Raw genomic sequence first — 22,102 nt, forward strand, 5'->3', positions numbered from 1 at the left:
TTCACAGAAGGTTTATTTTTACGGAATTTCAAACTAAACTTTGAATATCGAGATAATTAATTTCGGAGAGAAAAAAGTTGTTGAAAAACTGAACGAAAAAAATCAATTTCAGATGAATAGCCAAGAAATTTATACGCAATGTCATCCTGTACGTAAAATTTCCACAACGTTATTGTTAGATCGTAGACAAATCATTCTCGACACTTGATGTGTCAATCTAACACTAATATCAGGCTAACTCGCACGCGGTGCATCGGCATTTTTTTCTGCATGACGTGCAACCTTTTGTCGCATGTGTGCTAGGAGTTTAATTTCCCACGCTTATTCCAGGTACAAATACTAGCAATAGATGCAATGATACACGACGACCCAAGCAGTGAGAGCGGGAAGAGAAAGAGAGAGAGAGAAAGAGAGAGATTTATATCTCCGTTCTCTCGTAGTTTATTCTAGCGGAGTTCATATATCCAGACGATTACGCGCGACGACACGGCTATTTACGCAGCAGACGTATCGGAGCGCTTCCCTTTCAGCCGCATGTATCGCGCGAACGCACCGTCACGCACCAGGTGTGCGTGTGTATCACCGTACCCGTGTTCCTCGCCTCGACGTTGTCGACGACGAGCAGTCGACGCCGCTAAGTAAAACGACTCGCGTTATATTTATTATCAATTACATGGCGAGCGTACGAGCCACTCCCGGAGAGCGGAAGGTGTCCTGGAACAGGTTTGATTAATAAATTAACCCACGGAGGGGGCCCTTCGCCTCTGGTCCCATCCTTCCTTCCTCTCCGATCCGCCCATCCCGAGAGTCCGCCGTCTGCAACCTCCTTTTCGCGAGAGGAACTGGTCCGCCGATAAATTATATCGTCTTGTTTAATTGCGAATTCGCCTCGAGATAATTGCCATCGTGCGAGCGCGAGTCCTACTCGTTACGGGCGACGATCGCAGCCGGTGCACGTGGACATGCAGCTAAATACGCGTCTACATGCACCCACGCACGTGCCTGGAACACGTATGCATGACGGATGAAGCACACGACGTAACTAAAATGTTAACCGTGCGTTTTCTATCGCGATTTTTTTATTTATAAGTCGAAGAGGCGATTGAATCACGGATCGAGAGAAACTCTAATATAATTTTGCACAAGTCACAAATTTTAATACTAGGTGAAATTAAATATACGATACCACGGGATACGTCTATACTGACATTTTAAATTGCACTAAAGAAACTTGAAAATTCACAATTTTCTAGCCTAATTGACAGATTAATTGAATGATTAAATTTGACGTATAATTCACGTTTATTTATAGATTTTAATTTTATATATACAAACAATTGCTCAAGGATAACGACTTCGCGGATCTAAAGCGAATAAATTAGGCTCGTGACTGAAGCGGGCAAGTTGCAACGGTGGCGAATGCAGATGTCATTTTTCGACGGGAGTATGCCGGATGCCGACGACGAGTAGCGCGCTGGAGTAAATTTTCGCGCTGGTTCCGTTAGGCAATCACTATGAATCAAGCGGGCTACGCCTGCGTTTACGTTTACGATTGTTGTAAATTACTCCAAGTTTTTTCCGCGCCGGTTTTACCCCAACCACCGTCGCCTTTCGACTTTGTCCCTCTCTCGTTCCCCCTGACCCTCTCTTCTTCCCTCCACAGGCCTTTTTTCATTCTACCTTTCCGTCTCTATACTCGTCCGATTCTCCTTCTGCCGTCCCGCAGAGCCCATCCACAATCTCTCTGTTCGATGGATGCACGTCATCGTCGAGTTCATCGAACGTCTTGTTCATCCTGTTTATTGAATCGCCTCGACACTCGACTAAATTATACTCGACACCACGAGTTTAATGCGTATGTTTTTTCGAGAACTTATAATGTTAAGAATTCAACAAGTTCTACTCATATCAAAAATAGAAATGTGCCATCAGTTACTTGCATATTAAGAATATTGAAAAACGTTATTATAATTTCATCTAGAATCTAGATAATTTATGCTGAATAAAAATTATTTTTTAATAATATAATAGATTATATTTAAAAATAATGCTGCTATCTCTTGTTCTGGGCCATTTTTTCAACAAGTAATTGATGGACATTTCGCGTTAAGCCAAAATATATATAAATTTAGTTAATGTTCAGCTATATGTTATGATTTAAGAAAAAAATTTAGGAGAAAAATTTTCGTTGTTAAGAATGTTTCGTAAAGGCAGAAAATATTTATCATCTGCTTATATTAGATTTATCGCAGGATTTCGTTTTTATGAAACTCATTTATTCATGTATTTTTTTTACACCGCGACATAATTGCGCGATCGTCGCGATTCAACGCGAAAAAGTCACGATAAACCTTTGCCCCCAGGAATTTCCGACTCTAGTCGCGATATGCTTGATAATAATCGTAAAGCATCAGGAGACGCGGCATATTTTTATCGCTACCGTTACCGTCTCGGTATACATACCACCGATTTCGCGTCACGCCACCCACGATGGCGCGGCACGGAAATTACAGCTCGTGCCGAAACGACCGCAAACGCGTTTGAAAATTAAACCGCTTCACCGACAATAATTCTCGCGGTATTCGAGAAGCGTCCCGCCTTTAACCTCTCGTCGGAACCCTTGTAGCCCGTAGATTACATGTCATCTTGTAGAAGCCGCTCTTTATGTGAACGATCTAGGTCCATGCTAAAGTTTGGCTTAGAACAACCATTTGAACCTGATACACAGAGCGATAACCGCTATCTTTAAGGGCCCGTGAAATAATGAAGACAAGCAGTCATAAAACGAGGCGATTTTTACTTCTCTCTTTTTTTTATAAATAGATTCTAGAGAAAAAATTTTTTTTCTGGTGTGTAAAGTTATTTCTGTAGAATTTCAAAGAGTTCTCTCTTTCTGTAGAGCCGAAAATTATTATATTTTCGTAGAACCAACTTTATTTAACTTTATTTACGATACTTTTCTTACATATTTTACGATCATAATACTGTTTTATAAGCGACACCTTATGAAAAGATAATAAAAATCTAAAAGGAAGCTATAAGTTTAAAAGTTTTTATTCTGTCATATTTTCCTTGTATATTTTTTGCGGTCTAATAATAAATCGAGACTTTAAATATTTTTCTCTTTAGTTTTGAAAAATTTTAAATTGATTTACACATACGACGAAGAACTCGCGGCTACGATCACGAAAATGCGTATCTGCGCGAGAAGGGCGAAACGCAGGAATGGCCAATGACCCCGTCTGGCCGGATCCCTTCCGCCCACACATCCGTGGCCCCTGCTAAGGGCAAAAAAAAGCGCGAGGAGATCGAGAGCCGCACGATGCACTGGCAACACACGAATCGCGATATCACGCCGATTACCTGCGAGAGATATTTAACCCTTTCGTTCTCCCAGCGCAACCCCAATCGCGCATATGTATCTTTTTATACATTTAAAATTATATATAAGTAGATAGTTTCGGAATCGCTCAATTCTGCCAAAAAAAGAAAAATTTAACAACTTGTATTTTCGTCTAAATATAAATGGAATATTGGAATAGTTATAGTTATATGCGATGCGACACTTTAACGTATTTAGTGCACTAATTGCAATTCTGGCGCCTCTTTGCATACCATTCATTCATTTGCCTGTTACGTTCGCAACTATATTGTAAATAAAATTCATCTCGACTTTAATTGCTATATTACATTATTTGTTTTTGCCCAGTAGCCACAGAATCTCCCGGTATTACATGTAATCTTAATAATTCTGAAACGCTAACACGAAATAACTGCTTATTAACATTAATATTATTTTATCGTGTAATAACGGAATATTACGTGAGAGTGTAAAAGCAAATAAGATTCGATATTGATCGGTTAATAACCAATATAAGTAGCTTCATTATAACTTATAACATATCTTCGAGTATGTTGTTAATTAGAAAAAATAAATTCAAAGTGGAAATTAAAAAAAAGACACGCGTGTTAATAATGACAGTCTCACATTGTCGCGAAGATTTTTAATCCCAATTAAATAAATATATGAGTTTATTAGCAGTAAAAAAGAATCGAATAGCCGCGAATAAGCGTTCTCCAGCACGGTCAACTGTCGCCGATATTCGGGCAAAGAGATTCTCAGCATCGTTCAAGGCGATAAACACATCGCAAGCATATCGACGCGCTAATAAACGACACGTATTAAGACGAGATAAGCCGCGAACCCGTCTGTCCCACTGTTTACGGCTTGAAATCGGCGTGGGGTGCCAGCTGGAAAAATAAGAGACACGCGTCGAACATGCGAGTTACGGTCGACGAACCAGCTATGTGCGTTATAGAGTCACGATCTTCATCGTCATGCCTGATCGCAGCGTCATTGATTCATTGACATGTATAAGTAATTCTATAAAATCTTGATCAATTTTCGGAAGCGCGTTTTCTCACGAATCGTCACTTGAAATATAGGTACCAAATGCATTTTATATATATTTTTATAGGGCTAAATAACGAAAATAATTCTAACTCTGCCTCAGATTTATATAATTTAAGATATGTATATAATTATCGTAATATATCTAATTTTGAATGTTAAACGCGATTGGAGTAAAGGTTCTCTAAAATTTTATAAAGAATTTAAAAAATAAAAAATATTCCTCTGTAACGACTCCATCTGACGCAAAAGAGGGCGTAAACGTGTTTACACGTTTTTTTCCGCCGAACTCTTGGAATTATTTTCCGCACGCATCAACTGCGGGCGCGGACCGGTTTATCGCGCGGATCCGGCCGGTTTATTAAAACCTCGCCTCGAGCGTCGCATCCCAAATATCTCGTTATCTATTATTCTGCGGTGCTCACGCGCGCGTATCAATGCGGCGCCGCGCATCGAATATTTATGCGCGGGAGGAACGATAAATCGCCCGCTACGTTGTATACTCTCGATTCCGCGCGTCTCTCGATTTTCGTTTCGACAATTTCGCGACTCGTAACACGGACATGACCCCGCTCAACCGCGCGAAAGCTCGGATGGTGGACCCAGATTATTGAGACCGAAATAAACTGCCGCGATGTAACGGTCACGGCCGGCAATTAAATTTTAAGTACTTACGGATGCGCGCACTCTTGCAACCGAAGCGAGCGAGTGCATCGCTCCTGCATCGCGAGCGTTTACGAGCGTTTATGGACGCGTAGAGAATATACCAGAGCGTACACACAGTAGATGATGCTATCGTCTTGTTCGGCGATACGTAAAAGATAACTGTCAATTAACAGTAAATTCATAAAAGCAGCATCTGTGCGCGTCACAGACTAAATAGATTTACGGGAGTGACTCTTTTTCCTTGAAATTGCGACAATTACTTTTGATAATTAATGAGTAAATTACATTGATATCAGAGAGAAGCTTAAAACTTTCATTCATTTACATTATTCTTAGATAGAATACAATTTCCCTCCCCAATGCAACGCGTCCATCTCATAATACGTGAGCAGATCTCATCCGTCCGTGTGGATTAGCAGGAATATCTGGATCGTCGCGTCCATCGATCACTTTTGTCACGGGCCGCGCGAATTTATTTTCAGAGCGAAAGGAGATGAGAGAAGAGAGACGATCGTTAACGGAGGTGCGGGGCATATACATCTCGCTCTCTTTTTGTTTTACTTCTTATTTATTTCTTTCTTTTTCTTATCAAGTCCGCGAGACCACCTGTCGCTTTACGCCGGCAATTATGTTCTCGCGATTGCGAGCGCGAGCGGCGGAGCTTTAATCGGATCTCCCGCGATTTGTCGCGAAAGTTTGTCGCGAACGCACGTTCCCAGGCAGCGCGGCACTTCTACGACAATATAAAAGAAACGTAATCGCCCAGGCCAACGAACAACCGTGGCCTCGGCTTCAGGGTCGTTTCGACTATTATCCCGCAGCAGTCGAGGATGCAGCAGAAACACATCGCTGCCCGCGCTCGATGCTCGAACCTGACGATATCTCGATATCGGAGTAACGTGCTTTGATCGAAATATTGATACCTTCTTTGTCATTTTAGTAATTCATTGATGTTTTATGTTCGACGCGTTACCCAATGATATGATTGGTACCGTGAAATCTAATTATAAGATTAACTAATAATTATAATATATATTCTGTAATATTCTGTATGATTTTACATTCATGGATATTAATTAAGCGATTATAGTTATGTATTAGTTGATTTTGCATAAATAATTAGAGAATATGGAATAGAGAAAAGTATCCCCGTATAATGAGATATTTAATTTTATGAATTACGTCGATCATATTTATATTTAAAATATTCATGTGTGCGTCCTCAGTGATATAAACACAAGAAAATTATAGAGATTACGCCGGTGTTACACATTTAAAATTTTTATATTTTTCTTGGAAAAGTTAAAATCAAATATAGCTTTTCTCAAATTTCTCAATTCTATCTTATTAAAATTTGTGTCCCCCCCTTTATTAATACTAAACATAATTGCTATAATGAAAAAGTATAAAAATCAACCGATAAATTAATATCGAAAGATATTAATTTATCGGTTGATAGACAACTCGGAAATCATTTATCACTTCGTTATCTCGCTCTTTTTGGGGCGAATACGAATATTTTAGAGTAACAGTTCGTTCACGATATTCAAGCGATTTAAAATTCGGATAGGAAGTGGTCAGCAACCGGGAATAAAGAAAAATACTGTAGACGTGTTCTAGATCCTGCCAACGAGTAATGATCCCGACGAGCGCGCCTCGCATCCTGTGACGGTATTAACCTCGCCGCGGGCACGTGTTCCGAGGAGCGAGTCCTCTTTTATTACTTATTAGCGACACCCAAAGCGCACACTGGCTCCTCTCTCGCATCGCGGCGATGCGATTTTAATGATGCGTTTCAAGGTCTCAAGGTCTCTGCCACGGATAAGCTACAGGGTCATTGCCATCTGATCTCAGTGACAGCTTTGGTCTTAGCTAGAAGTTTCGATATCTGGAGAATGCTCGAAACATCCTGATTTTTCTAACTAATATATAAAATGCGTTTCACAGCCTTACTCTAATCATCTAAATTTTTTTACTAATTTAAAAATATTTTCCTAATAATGTTAGAATCATAAGTCTTAAAAAAGATACCTGTCTTAAAAAAAAAAAACTCTCACGAAGAAGATGGATTTCATTTTATGAAACTCATATTTAATTGAGAATCACATCTCTGTGACTTACTTTAAAAAAAAAATGTGATACAAATTTTATAATATTAAAATTAAATTTGTATAAGAAATGTATTCAAGATGCATAGTGAAATTTCGACGGCTTGGCTCTCTTTCACACTGACGTCTCGTCAAGGATATACGAGATCGAGAAACGAGAGAACCCGACACCATCGAGAGGTCAAGACGTCGTCATGCCGATGAAACGACAATTTGCAAGGTCCGCGAGCTGTGCTCGTAGACGGTGATACGAGCAAAGAAACCTTCGTGCGATGGTCAGGGCCACGGGGTTCTTGCGCCGAGAGCGTTAATCTCGCGAACGCGCTACGTGATCGCGCAAACTGCACACGCATATATGTGCCTATAAACGCTTGCATATGCATACAGCGGGGATTTTTTCCCGCATATACACTCGCATAATTATCGCAGAGTCTGCGTAATCGTTATCTTATTGGAGATATATTAGATTTCAAAAAATTGTGTAATCATAGAGAACCGGTGAAACAAGATAATATCGTGAGAAAAAAATTCAAATGTTTCAAAATAGTCAATAATATCAATTGATATATTTTTAATCAAACTAAATTCTAATTTTTTTACTAAAGCATCATATAAGATAATATTAAATAGATATAATTAAATAATGAAATCTTAATATATGTATATACTTCAATCAAAGATTTTAAGTCAAAATCTAATTTCTATTAAGATTTTGATTTTTATTGAGATGTTTAAAATATTGAGCTTTAAAAAATATGCAATATTTACAATAGAGAATAAGCTTTCTTGAATTTTTCTTTAAGGAACTATCAATATATTTTTTTAATTAAAATATTCTACTTTCTAAAAATTTCTCACTCACCGATAGCAGACTCACAGACTGCAATAGCGGAGTTGTAGTACACAGCTTGTTGATCTGAAAACAAAATATTCAAATTATGTATATATACATGTGTGTGTGGGTGTATGTATGTGTGTGTACAGAGTGTTTTCAAAGTCTGAAAACGGTCGAATATCTCAATGCAGAAAAAATCTTTTAGGTATTTTGCATACCTCACAATTGCCTCGCTGTCGCCTGATGCCTCCCCGGGCCTCCTCCTCCTCTCTTGGTCCATGGTAGCACTCACGACACTCGCGAAAACACGAATAATTACGATCGCCCGAAACTTTACACGCGGCACTCCCGACGCGACGCGTGAGACACACGCGTATTTCGCGCATTGCACTTGCAATGAGAAAAAACGATGCGAAAATTATCGTACGAATCAACGTCCGTTCGACACTCGAGAATCTCGCGCGCAGTTTATCAGCTACCTGTAACAAATAAAATAAAATAAAATATTACTATTTTAATTTTTATAACATATTATTATTTTAAAATTAAATTAGCAAATTTTCGCTTTATTAATATTTGTTGACAGAAATCAGCTGATTAAAGCGTTAATTTGCTAATTAATTTTTAAAATATGTTATAAAAATTAAAATAATAATATAATAAGGTATAACATATTATTTGCAACATATTACTATTTTAATTTTTTACCAATTATTATTTAAAAATTTTTTTAATAAGATTTTAAAAATTACAATAATAGGTAATATGTTTTAAATAATGTTATAATATTTTTGACAGTTATCAGCTGATTTCTGCCAAAAATAATAATCGAGTTTTAAGTATTATAATATATTATTTAAAACGTTATTATTTTATTTTTTATAACATATTATTATTTTAAAATTTAATTTGCAAATTAACATTTTAATCAGCTGATTTCTGTCAAAAAATATTAATACAGCGTTAATTTGATAATTAAATTTTAAAATAATAATATGTTATAAAATGTAAAATAGTAATATATGTTGTCAATAATATGTTATAATGCCTTATCTGCAATTAATATTTTTTGACAGAAATCAGTTGATAACCGTCAAAAATATTAAGTTTAAAGAATGATGACATATTATTTAAAACATATTATTTTAATTTTTATAACATATTCTTATTTTAAAAATTACTTAGCAAATAACTCTTTAATCAGCTGATTTCTGTAAAAAAATATTAATAAGATGTTAATTGTTAATTAAATTTTAAAATAAAAATGTTACAAAAAAATAAAATAATATGTTATAATTCCTTAAACTCGATTAATATTTTTGACATTTATCAGCTGATTTCTGTCAAAACATATTAATCGCAGATAAGGCATTGTAACATTATTTACATATTATTTAAAAATTTAATTGGCAAATTAATGTTTTATTAATATTTTTTGATAGTTATCAGCTGATTTCTGTCAAAACATATTAATCGAGAATATGTTATTATAACATATTATTTACAACATATTACTATATTTCAATTTTTATGATCTATTATTATTTTAAAATTTAATTAGAAAATTAATGCTTTATTAATATTTTTTGACATACATCAGCTGATTAAAGTGTTAATTTGATAATTAAATTTTAAAATAATGTTATAAAAATTAAAATTAAAATATAATGTAAATAATGTGTTATAATACCTTCGATTAATATTTTTTGACAGAAATCAGCTGATAACTGTCAAAAATATTAATCGAGTTTGAAGTATTATAACATATTATTTAAATAAATTACTATTTTAATATTTTTAACATAGGTATTTAAAAATTTAATTAACAAATTAACGATTTATTAATAATATTTGGCAGATATCAGCTGATTGAAAAACGTTAATTTGCTAATTAAATTAATTTTTTAATTTGTGTTGAATATGATTCTGTATAGTAGATATAATATAAATGTTACTTGCTTTAAATGCATACATATATTATATAAAATCATCTATTGAAAATTAAATCAAATTTTTAATCTAATAATACATCAAATATGCGCAACATTATGTTTTTTAAATATTAAATATGAAATGCAAATATTTGATAAAGGATTCATAATTTGAGATATACCTATAATTCTTTTTTATCAAATAAAAGTTGTCCAGAGACTCACCGATACGATGCGCAGCAGCGCGCGGAGTTGTAAATTGTAACTAATAAATACTCTCTCTCTCTCTCTCTCTCCGGGCCTCCTCCTCGTAGAAGCTTCGAAACACTTGCATTCGCGTTACTTTTTTTTTCGTTCGCGACGCGCGACGACGCCCGGATTTTAGATATCATTTTCGACGCGTTTAAAACGCGAGAATCGCGAGAGCTTATTCGCGCACGAATAAAACCGATGCTCCATTTTCGCGTCGCCGCTTTTTTCGAGGCTTTCGAGGCACTTATCGGAGGGCTTCATCGAACGACGATGATGCGGCGACGCCCCCGCGACGCACTTAGGTTAGGTCAGGAGTCGCCAATATATTCCAAGAAATGGGCACTACATTTCACACATTTCAACGATGTAGAAATCGCGGATCGACAACGCGAAAACTCCGGAAATTCACGTCGAAAGCACAACGGTAATTCGATCCGCCCGTGTAATAGATTCGTTCGTGCGATCGATCGCGATGTCGGTACATGATTTCGCGACGCGATCGGATTTATACGATAATTAAGCACGTAAAACCACTAAACTTACACTCGTACTGTTGCGACCGGCGATGAGCGTGCAAATGTCGATCGCGAACAACCGAAAATACTCCTAAAAACAGCAATACTGGTGCAAGACTGGCACTGCCAGTTATGAGACGCGCAGCACGCCAAGGTCGCAAACTCGTAATGGCGGTCGTCGCGACGGTCGCGGCGTACGTGCGAGCTCGGAGCTCGGCACGTCTCGGCTAGGTTCGGTTCGGTTCGGTTCGGCTCAGCTCGGCTCGGCTCGGCTCGGCGGTCCGGGCAAGGCACGTTGCGCGTTTTATTCATATTTAATATTTAAAAAACATAATGTTGCGCATATTTGATATATTGGATTGACTAAAAATTTGATTTAATTTTTAATAAATGATTTCATATATATGTATGCACAAAACAAGCAATATCTATATTATATTTATACAGAATCATAGTCAACACAAATTAAAAAATTAATTTAATTAATTTAATTAGCAAATTAACGCTTTTTTTAATCAGCTGATATCTGCCAAAAATTATTAATAAATCGTTAATTTGTTAATTAAATTTTAAAATACCTATGTTAAAAATATTAAAATAGTAATATGTTTTAAAATAGTAATTTATTTAAATAATATGTAATAATACTTCAAACTCGATTCATATCTTTGACAGTTACTGATTTTTGTCAAGAAATATTAATAAAGCGTTAATTTGCTAATTAAATTTTAAAATAATAACATGTTATAAAAATTAAAATAGTAATATGTTGTAAATAATATGTTATAATATCTTATTCTCGATTAATATTTTTTGACAGGAATCAGCTGATAATTGTCAAAAATATTAATCAAGTTTAAAATATTATAACATATTATTTAAAATATATTATTATTTTAATTTGTATAACATATTATTATTTTAAAAATGAATTAGCAAATTAATGCTTTAATCAGCTGATTTCTGTCAAAAAATATTAATAAATCGAAAATTTGCTAATTAAATTTTAAAATAATAATATGTTATAAAAATTAAAATAGTAATATGTTGTAAATAATATGTTATAATACCTTATTCTCGATTAATATTTTTGACAGTTATCACCTGATTTTTGTCAAAAATATTAATCACAGATAAGGCATTATAACATATTATTTACAACATATTACTATTTTAATTTTTATAATCTATTATTATTTTAAAATTTAATTAGCAAATTAAAGCTTTAATCAGCTGATTTCTGTCAAAAAATATTAATCAAGTTTGAACAAACTTTATATAAAAATATCTTTTTTATATCAAATTGAGGAAAGGCACGCGCTTGTGTTGTTCTAGTTATCATTAAAGAATAAATGATCACTATTAATTATAAAAATTATTTTTTATAAAATAGCTTTATAATAACATTTTATTTTTATATAGGATACTATTAATTTTTCTTAAATTTCTGCAGCCTATCGAATGTTTGTAATTCTGTTGCAGGGATCTTAAAATGGAAAACATCGTGCTGCAGGACGAGCGCAAGGAACAGATCAAAATAGTGGGTGAGAGGCAATGTGTGTTTGTATTGAACGTCGACATATCGCGCAGGACGAAAGAACATTATGGTCGCGGCGATTGTAACAATCGCCATCGATCGAACCGCGTAGATTAGCGCGTACCGCGAAAATCCTGACTATAATGTTTCCGCTCGCGTGACCCTTGATTTTCGAGCGTGAAATCAGATCTGCTTGTGCTCGACAAAAATCCGCATAAAAAACTGCAGTTGCGATAAAATTGGCCGCAATTTATATAATTATGCAGTATACGGGCATGATGCCCGTTATTCTTAATGACCCTCGACTGCTATGGCGAATCAGATCCTTACGCAGATATTTCACAAAAATATCGAATAGAATGTGAAATGCTTTGTAATTTTGTCGATTTTCCCTACTAAAAAGAATAAAATAACGCGGTTTATTTTTCAATTTATTGTTACTTTTCACAATTTATTATTTATTGTTGTATATTGTATATATTAGCATAATTTATATGCGCATTTGATTTGATATATGATAACTTCACAATCTGATTTTAATAGCAATCGAAGATTAGAAAATCTAAAAAGCACTCACCGTTCGATGTCTTTTTCTGCAATCGTAGATTTCGGTCTCAGCAACATTTACGCCAGCGACGATCCTCTGCGAACGCACTGCGGATCTCCGGAGTATGCTGCTCCCGAACTCTTCGTCGTGGGTAAACGATATGGGCCGGAAGTAGATTTATGGAGCCTGTAAATAAAAATATACATATGCTAGATTAGATACAATATATAAATATTTGCAAGTTTTATAAAAGAGTTTTTAAAAAATTTTTCTTTTATAATTTTTCTTTAAACAATTCATAAAAGTCACACGTGTATATATAGTGTCAAAAAATGTATTTGAACCGTTTTGCATTTCAATTATTACACAGCATATTAAATTGTGTCACAACGTTTAAATATTATGCAACAATATGACAAGCAGAGGAGTCGTTTTGTACGGAATGACAATTGGTCGACTTCCGTTTCTGTGTCCTCGCGATGAATGGACGTCGTCGGAAGAACGTCGACGGAAATTGATGATCCAGATCAACAGAGGCTTGACGTCAATTCAAGAAAAAGCCATGTACCAAACATCGATCGAATGTAGGAACCTAATAAGCCGCTTGCTTGTCCCATTAGCTCGCGAGAGAATCACCATTCGAGAGATCCTTGATCATCCATGGATCCTCACATCGTCGAAAAACAACCTTTGTTTTGAAGACGACTTGAACGTTTCTGATCATCACGCGGTAATGTACACAAGATGCTTCATAATTTTCGATAATAATCGTGGATAAAAAATTCAAATAAGATATATAGAAAATACGATATATTATCTCTCTATACAAGTCTCTCTAGATACTCTCTAATATACAATTTTATTTTTAATGTCTATTTTATAATTACTTCCTTCCATTATACACATTATACTTCAATACATATTCATAATGTCTTCTTAAAAACCGCAAATTTCTAGATCTTTTAATCTAATTTTCTTAAAATACTTCTATTATCCATAATACGGAACATTTTTAAATTTTAACAAGTTTATGCTTATTTTTTTTATTCTTTTATTTCGTTTATGATTAAATCCAAAGTACGCGGTGATGAAAAATTCAATGCATAATACTATAATATAATGCATAAGAGAAATATTTAATATAGAAATAAGGATAATAATTATATTATAATTATATAATAATAATTATATTATTATCCTTATTTTTATATTAAATGTTTCTCTTATGCATTATATTATAGTATATATTTATATATATACATAATCGTAAATGTACATACATATTCATATATATACATAATCGTAAATGTACATACATATTCATATATATATACATATTCAATAGTATTATGTATTGAATCACTGCGTACTTTACGATTTCTTTTGATCGGTTTTAAAAATGCACCGATTAGTGACACTATACGAAATGCCTGTGCAAGATAATTGCATTGTTAATTATTGTAGATAATAAACGAGATTGCGACGACAATGCGAACAAATACGGCCGCTGTCGAGGCTGAAATAATAAGACGAAAGTACGGAGAAATCGGCGGCATATATAATATCAAGTAAGAAGAACACCAAACATTGTAAAGATTATTTTATAAGAAAGTGCTGTTATATTATAGAAAATTATTCATTCCGAATATATATCTTTAATCTTAATAGAATGCATAAATTGCACCAAACAACCACTGCTGCTTATCAGTTAACATCACGATTCCTTCGAAATTCCACATGTCAAATTGAAAATGTATCATCGTCGACCATGACTATCAGGTGATATAATTACAGGGAATATAATTACATAGAGAATAATATAAATAAATCTTTCAATCTTTGAAAAAAAATATTCTTTGAAAAGTATTTCATAAAAGTATAACGAGACTATTTTTTCATTAAATAAATAAGATCAATACTTGTCTTACTTATCATTTTGTATAACGAAAAGAGCTTTATTTCATTATTTATAATATTTTATTTTATTATATTTAGTATTGTATATATCAAGTAATGAATATTGTAGAGAGAATTTTCTCTTAGAATTTACCCTGAAAATCATGGTAATCGTGAAACAATTATGATATGGAAAGAATTTTATAAGAATTTCTTTGAATTATATTTATCACAATAAAAATAATAATATCTATCACAATAAAATATAAAACATGTTTAATTAATTTTACTAAACTGCATAATAATATTAATCAAACATATTTTATATTTTATTGTAATAGATATTATTATTTTTATTATGATAAATATTAATCAAAAATATTCTTATAAAATTCTTTCCATATCATATTGTCCCACGATTACCATGATTTTCAGGGTAAATTCTAAGAGAAAATTCTCTCTGTGTATATATAAAGTAATGAAAAAATTGAGACACATATTGCTTGCAAAATATAAAAGTATTTTTCTCTATAGAAAAAGATTTTTTTTTGTATATTAAAAATAATATATTATTTTGCGAACTATATAATTATCCAGAGATATTCCTTATTTTTCTACATTTTATATAGAACGATGAAAGACAATTATCAGAACGGTACATCCAAAAATTCTGACAATACTGATCGCATAATCGTTATGCGACGTGGCCAGGTGCAAGAGCGGTCGGACAAGCAATCCTCATTACACGGTTCCACGACATGGAACTGGCGATGCCGCTCCGGAAACGGAAATCGCTCTTCCGAGGAACGGAGAAATTCCGTAAAATTCGACTTCCCTTTATTCTATCTTTCTTATTTCAATGATTTTGATTATAATAATTATACAGTATATTTCTTAGTCAATTGTTAATTTTTTGTTTCTTTAGAAAATTCGCTACGAAACATCTATCGTGAACTCATCTTTATCGCCTCAGCAATATCATATACCGCAAATTTTAAAAAATCAGGACGATAGAATTTCAGATCGACGATTATATAGGTATTTTCTGAAGGACCGTTAAAAGCACAATTATATTTTTATATATTTTATACTTATTATTACATTTTTGCAAAAAGAACAATTAATTGTTATATTGATTATAAACAGAAACGAGACACATCAATCTAGAAATTCTGCATCCTATATCAATCCTAAGAAAATAGGAAAGAGCGAAAGTTTTGCTAGAAACTATAAGAACTATGAAATAAGCCCTAATCCTTCGAATTTACAAACCTATTCGCGTGTTAGCAGCGGAAGCATGCCTACTTCGCGAAATAAAGTAATAATTTACAGTTTTATTTACAGTTTTTTTTTTATATATGTATGTATGTAAAAAATAAAAATTAAAAATATATAAAATTACACTGAGAGAATTTTTTCTTATAATTTAACCTGAAAATCATGGTAATCGTGGGACACTATGGTATGGAAAAAATTTTATGAGAATATCTCTGATTAATATATTTATCACAATAAAAATAATATCTATTACAATAAAATATAAAATACGTTTGATTAATTTTACTATGCAATTTAGTATAATTAATTAAACATATTTTATATTTTATTGTGATAGATACTATTATTTTTATTGTGATAAATATTAATCAGAGAAATTTTCATAAAATTCTTTCTATCATATTGTCCCACGATTACCATGATTTTCAAGGTAAATTCTAAAAGAAAATTCTCTCTGTGTATCTTTATAACTAACATTTTTATTAGGAAAAATAACACTGATGAAGCAATTATTTATTTATTACAATCTTTCTCTTTCTATGTTTAGCTTTTAATTTAATTATGCAATATTTTTCAGGAGAGCTTTCATAAAAAAATACTTATTCCACCATGGCGATATCGAGTTGCAAGTGCGAGAATTAGAAAGAATATGTAAAAGTTGAAATATTTTTGAAATGATTGGATAATAACGACGTTTTTATTTTCTCTAGAGAGAATACTGTATAAATATATACACTATTGAAAATGAAAATTAATTTCATTAAATCACTCAGATACATCTATTACTACTTAAGAAATTTTGATCTTATACTTCAAATTAGAGCAAAATTATTCTCATCGAAAAGTTATTCTGTATTATTTTTTGTTTTCACATATAATATATAGAATAATCTGTACGAATATATACGACTAATAAATTCCAATAAATTTCAATAGTGCATATAGCATTTCAAATGCATCCACAAAAAATATGCGGCTGATATTTATATAATAATATAAATACCTCAATTGAAAATGTTCCAACGCCGACCGTTACATTTTCCGATATAAAGTCAGCTCCTTTTATTGTTTCTCAGCTTCTTTCCCTCCTCTAATATTCGTTCGCAAATATAATACAAAACGTGTCCATGCATCGCTCTATGTTCGAACTGTAAGAAAATGCATACAAATTTCACATTCTGTATTATTTTTTATATTTTCACGTATAACATATAAAATAATCTGTACGTATGACTAATAAATTTCAATAAATTCCATTGATGCATAAATTAGAATCTCAAATATATCCCTCAACAATATGCGACTGATATTTATATAATAATTAATATAAATACCTTAATTGAAAATGTTTCAACGTCGACTGCTCTATTTTTCGATGTAAAATCAGCTAGTTGTATTGTTTCCTAGCTTCTTTTTCCCTCCTCTAATATTCGTTCGCAAATATAATGCGAAATGTGCCCATGCGTTGCTTTATGTTCGAACTGTAAGAAAACGCATACAAATTTCAGTGTATCAGGATCTATAGTCGTACAATTTAATGTACTCTTTAGATTCAGCAAGTGTATATACTTACACTTCGGAGAAGGAGAAAGATGTGTAAACAAGCGCGATCAAAAAGCAAGCTGATGAAAATATTTCATTAAATATCAATAGAGAAAGAAAGAGAGTGAAAGTGAGAGAGTGAGAGAGAGAGAGAGATAGAGAGAGAGAGAGAGAGAGAGAGAGAGAGAGAGAGAGAGAGAGAGAGAGAGAGAGAGAGAGAGAGAGAGAGAGACAGAGACAGACAGAGAGAGACAGAGAGACAGAGAGAGACAGAGCGAGAGAGAGAGAGAGAGAGAGAGAGAGAGAGAGAGAGAGAGAGAGAGAGAGAGAGAGAGAGAAATATTAACCAAATAAGTTTTTTACTTGTGAGTTGCATATTAAAGCGTCGAAAGGTTAGAAAATATTCTGAAAGCGAGGAGACGCGAAGAGACGCCTGCGATGCAAGAAGATTTCGAAGCCAAAATTGCAAGAGGGGAAGATGAAACGGTTGCGAGAATAAAATAAAGTTAGTTAATCGATGCAATCCGCGGAGGAACGAAACGATTATCATTAAATATCAATAGAAAAGTATTATACCATAAGTTTCTCACTTGTGAGTTGCAATATTAAAGCGATCGAAAGGTTGTAAAATATTCTAAAAGCGAGGAGATGCGAAGAGACGCCTGCGTTGCGAGAAGATTTTGAACCCAAAATGGCCGGTGGCGGGGGGAGCGGCGGTGAAACGGCTGCAACAATAAAATTAAGTAGGTTAATCGATGCAATCCGCGAAGGAACGATACGATCATCGTTAAATATCAATAGAATATTGTTATACCATAAGTTTTTCGCTTGCGGGTTGCAGATTAAAGCGTCGAAAGCTTGTAAAATATTGTAAAAACGAGGAGACGCGAGGAGACACGTCCGTCGCGAGACACGAAGCGGCGAGAGAGGGGGAAAGCGCGCGAAAAGGCGGAAATGACGGAATGGCGAACTGACTGAACTGAGGAACGGAATGGCGCGCGCGATTCAAACGGCGAAATTGTTGATTGGCGGAACGCGCGAGCGCCGACCAATCAGATTAAACCACATGGATACATTCGAGTTGTCGCTCCTGACTCCTGGACGAGCAAGACGCGTCACATGTCACATGAGCGTTTGTCAAACATTGTTAAGAAGCATGTCACGGTTCGTTATTAGGTGTAAATCTGTCGAGAATCACCGCGAAGAAGGATGCTATCCGCATTTACGTGCATCTACAACTACGTATATCTGCATTATACAAAGGCTGTTAACGTGAACGCCAAATACAGGTATGCCACGAACGGTATGACATCGAATCGTTTCGTCATCTCCTTCGTCTTTATTTCTGGAATCGCGGTTGCTGTCGTCTTCGCATTATTGGCACAATACCTACGTTACTTGATAACGAATTACAAGGGTAAGTAAAGTTGATAAAAAAAGTTGATAAACATATCTACTCTTATAACGCACGTTTGAGGTTAAAATATCATTTATTAGGATACTTGCGAATTGTGATAAGAATAGGGAGTTGACAGTTTATTTTTGAACCTTTCTTTCAGAACATGAATTCCGTCAGGTGTTTGTACCGCTTCCCTCACAAAGTATTATGGATGTCTACAATGACAACTCGCTTGCTGTTGCATTGGATAACACCGAACTCGATAAGGTGCAAGTTCAAAATACCGCGACAGTGACAGCAGAGGCCCTGACGTCTTTACATCTAGCACTAGAAATGAAATTATCTGGAAAGCAAAAGAAAGCTATAAAATTGTTCCAACATGCTGTGGCACTAGCACCTTGTCATCCAGATGTTTTGAATCATTATGGAGAATTTTTAGAACATACTCAGAACAATATAGTTAAAGCTAATGAATTTTATGTACGTGCTTTAACTTATGAACCGAATCATGAAAGCGCTTTGATAAACAGACAAAGGACAGCTCGTGTAGTTGAGGAACTTGACAGAATATTGCTCAGACGCATCGATGAGAAAAGAAATGCGCTATCAATGATACCTGATAACAATGTCGCATTACTACGTGCTAAAACAGAGGCTTACTTTCATCATATTTATCACACAGTTGGAATCGAGGGAAATACCATGAATTTGGCACAAACAAGAGCCATAGTCGAGACACGCATTGCAATTGATGGAAAGAGTATCGATGAACACAATGAAATCCTTGGATTAGATGCGGCTATGAAATATATCAATGCGACCTTGGTCAATAGGTAAGTTTCTAATAATTTTATGAGAAAATTTAAATGTTTTTCTTGTTAGTGAGGTGTTGTTACTATTCTAATAATTAATAATTAATTCATATGTAAATGTTTCAGGGTAGGGTCCATTTCTATAAAAGATATATTAGAGATACATAGGCGCGTGCTAGGACATGTGAATCCTGTCGAAGGTGGTGAATTTCGAAGGACTCAAGTGTATGTTGGTGGCCATATACCTCCAGGTCCAGATGATATACATTATTTGATGGAAGAATTTGCATTATGGTTAAATAGTGAACCTGCCGTTAGAATGCATCCAGTGAGGTAAAAAGATCTTTCATTTTATATTTATTATATATCTTTTCTCTTACGTGTATTTCTATTTCAAGATTTTGTTCAAAATTTTAATCCAGAAATTTCGTAGATATGCAGCTCTCGCACATTATAAATTAGTACATATACATCCATTTGCTGATGGAAACGGTAGAACGTCCCGCTTACTTATGAATATGATTCTTATGCAAGTGGGATATCCGCCTGTTATTATCCACAAACAACATCGTTATAAATATTATGAAAACTTACAAATAGCAAATACTGGAGATGTGAGACCATTTATAAGGTTTATAGCGGAGTGCACAGAGCAGACATTGGATTTATTCTTGTGGGCAACTAGCAAATTTTCTCAACAAGTTCCTGCTCTGAGCCAAGAGACTCTATTTACAGAAAAGCATAATACGATTATTTTGGATGACAAGAGCAGCGAAATCATTGAAAATGATTGAGACGTTAGAATCAATTCAAAATCTAAAATATTTTTGAGACCAAAGAATGTTAATGTTATTCATATTTGATATCATTATTTATTAATAATTTTAATTTTTAAACTCGTGTAATTTTAAAGCTTAAAGAATTTACGTAACTACTTGAAAATGGTGATACTGAATAATCAGAATCACAAATTCATACAGGAATAAGATTACTATAAAGTCAAAGCATATCGCTCTTATTAATATTTAATTCATGGAAATATGTGATCATAGTATTTAAAAGTTGCCAATTTATTTTATTGCATATTCATGTAAGTACGAATCTTCCATTGTGCTGTACAAAATATAAATTAATTTATAATATTTATAATATTTAAAATGTATATATAATAGAATGTAATAGAAAAAATATAAATTACATCAACTCTCATATAATATCGATTTAAAATAAAAACTAATATGTGCTGCACATTAATTATGTAATAAAATAATCCAAAGGATATTTTTTAAATTAAAATTACATTGTGTAAATATATAATTCGAATTTTTATAAGTATACACTGTTGTCAGAAAAACTAGAATGAAGCCTCGATATAAGATGTCACATTGTTTAAAAGATTCTACATTGAACATAAGATTATTAGAACTTGAATTAATTATGCAACAAAGTAATGCAAAGGATATTTTTTTAACTAAATCTACATTGTGTAAATATATAATTCGAATTTTTATAAGTATACACTATTGTCAGAAAAATTAGAATGAAGACTCGATATAAGATGTTGCATTGTTTAAAAGATTCTACATTGAACATTAGATTGATAGAACTTAAATTAACTATGCAATAAAGTAATGCAAAGGATATTTTTTTAACTAAATTACATTGTGTAAATATATAATTCGAATTTTTATAAGTATATTGTTAGACACTATTGTTAGAAAAACTAGAATGAAGACTTGATATAAGATGTCGCATTGTTTAAAAGATTCTACATTAAACATTAGATTAATAGAAACTTAAATTAATTATGCAATAAAGTAATGCAAAAGATATTTTTTTAACTAAAAGTACATTGGGTAAATATATAATTCGAATTTTTATAAGTATATACACTATTGTCAAAAATACTAGAATGAAGACTCGATATAAGATGTCACATTGTTTAAAAGATTCTACAATGAGATTGATAGAATTTAAATTAATTATGCAATAAAGTAATGCAAAGGATAGTTTTTTAACTAAATGTACATTGTGTAAATATATAATTCGAATTTTTATAAGTATATTGTTAGACACTATTGTTAGAAAAACTAGAATGAAGACTCGATATAAGATGTCGCATTGTTTAAAAGATTCTACATTAAACATTAGATTAATAGAAACTTAAATTAATTATGCAATAAAGTAATGCAAAAGATATTTTTTTAACTAAAAGTACATTGGGTAAATATATAATTCGAATTTTTATAAGTATATACACTATTGTCAAAAATACTAGAATGAAGACTCGATATAAGATGTCACATTGTTTAAAAGATTCTACAATGAGATTGATAGAACTTAAATTAATTATGCAATAAAGTAATGCAAAGG

The 22,102-nt window shown here is 33.2% G+C and overlaps 2 protein-coding genes across 2 annotated transcripts in view; both read left to right on the forward strand.

Moving 5' to 3' along the window:
* The window catches only part of LOC145934338 (MAP/microtubule affinity-regulating kinase 3-like), a 223,499-nt gene extending 206,868 nt beyond the window's left edge, over window positions 1-16,631 (forward strand). The window contains exons 4-12 of the mRNA XM_083034699.1: window positions 12,201-12,262; window positions 12,861-12,990; window positions 13,226-13,532; window positions 14,267-14,370; window positions 14,471-14,581; window positions 15,328-15,517; window positions 15,624-15,736; window positions 15,845-16,016; window positions 16,554-16,631. Of these exons, the coding sequence (XP_082890825.1) occupies window positions 12,201-12,262; window positions 12,861-12,990; window positions 13,226-13,532; window positions 14,267-14,370; window positions 14,471-14,581; window positions 15,328-15,517; window positions 15,624-15,736; window positions 15,845-16,016; window positions 16,554-16,631 (1,267 nt within the window). The remainder of the gene's footprint in view (window positions 1-12,200; window positions 12,263-12,860; window positions 12,991-13,225; window positions 13,533-14,266; window positions 14,371-14,470; window positions 14,582-15,327; window positions 15,518-15,623; window positions 15,737-15,844; window positions 16,017-16,553) is intronic.
* A 1,971-nt stretch (window positions 16,632-18,602) lies between these two features.
* Window positions 18,603-21,378, forward strand: Fic (FIC domain protein adenylyltransferase). Its single transcript, XM_083033934.1, has 4 exons — window positions 18,603-18,935; window positions 19,078-19,750; window positions 19,856-20,062; window positions 20,163-21,378. The coding sequence occupies exons 1-4, from the start codon at window positions 18,728-18,730 to the stop codon at window positions 20,521-20,523; spliced, it is 1,449 nt and encodes a 482-aa protein (XP_082890060.1). The 5' UTR covers window positions 18,603-18,727; the 3' UTR covers window positions 20,524-21,378.
* The last annotated feature ends 724 nt before the right edge of the window (window positions 21,379-22,102 follow it).

Source organism: Prenolepis imparis, unplaced genomic scaffold (genome assembly GCF_030444845.1).
Source record: "Prenolepis imparis isolate NDT839.2.m4 unplaced genomic scaffold, iyPreImpa1.0 SCAF_3, whole genome shotgun sequence".
NCBI classification, from domain to species: Eukaryota; Metazoa; Arthropoda; class Insecta; order Hymenoptera; family Formicidae; genus Prenolepis; species Prenolepis imparis.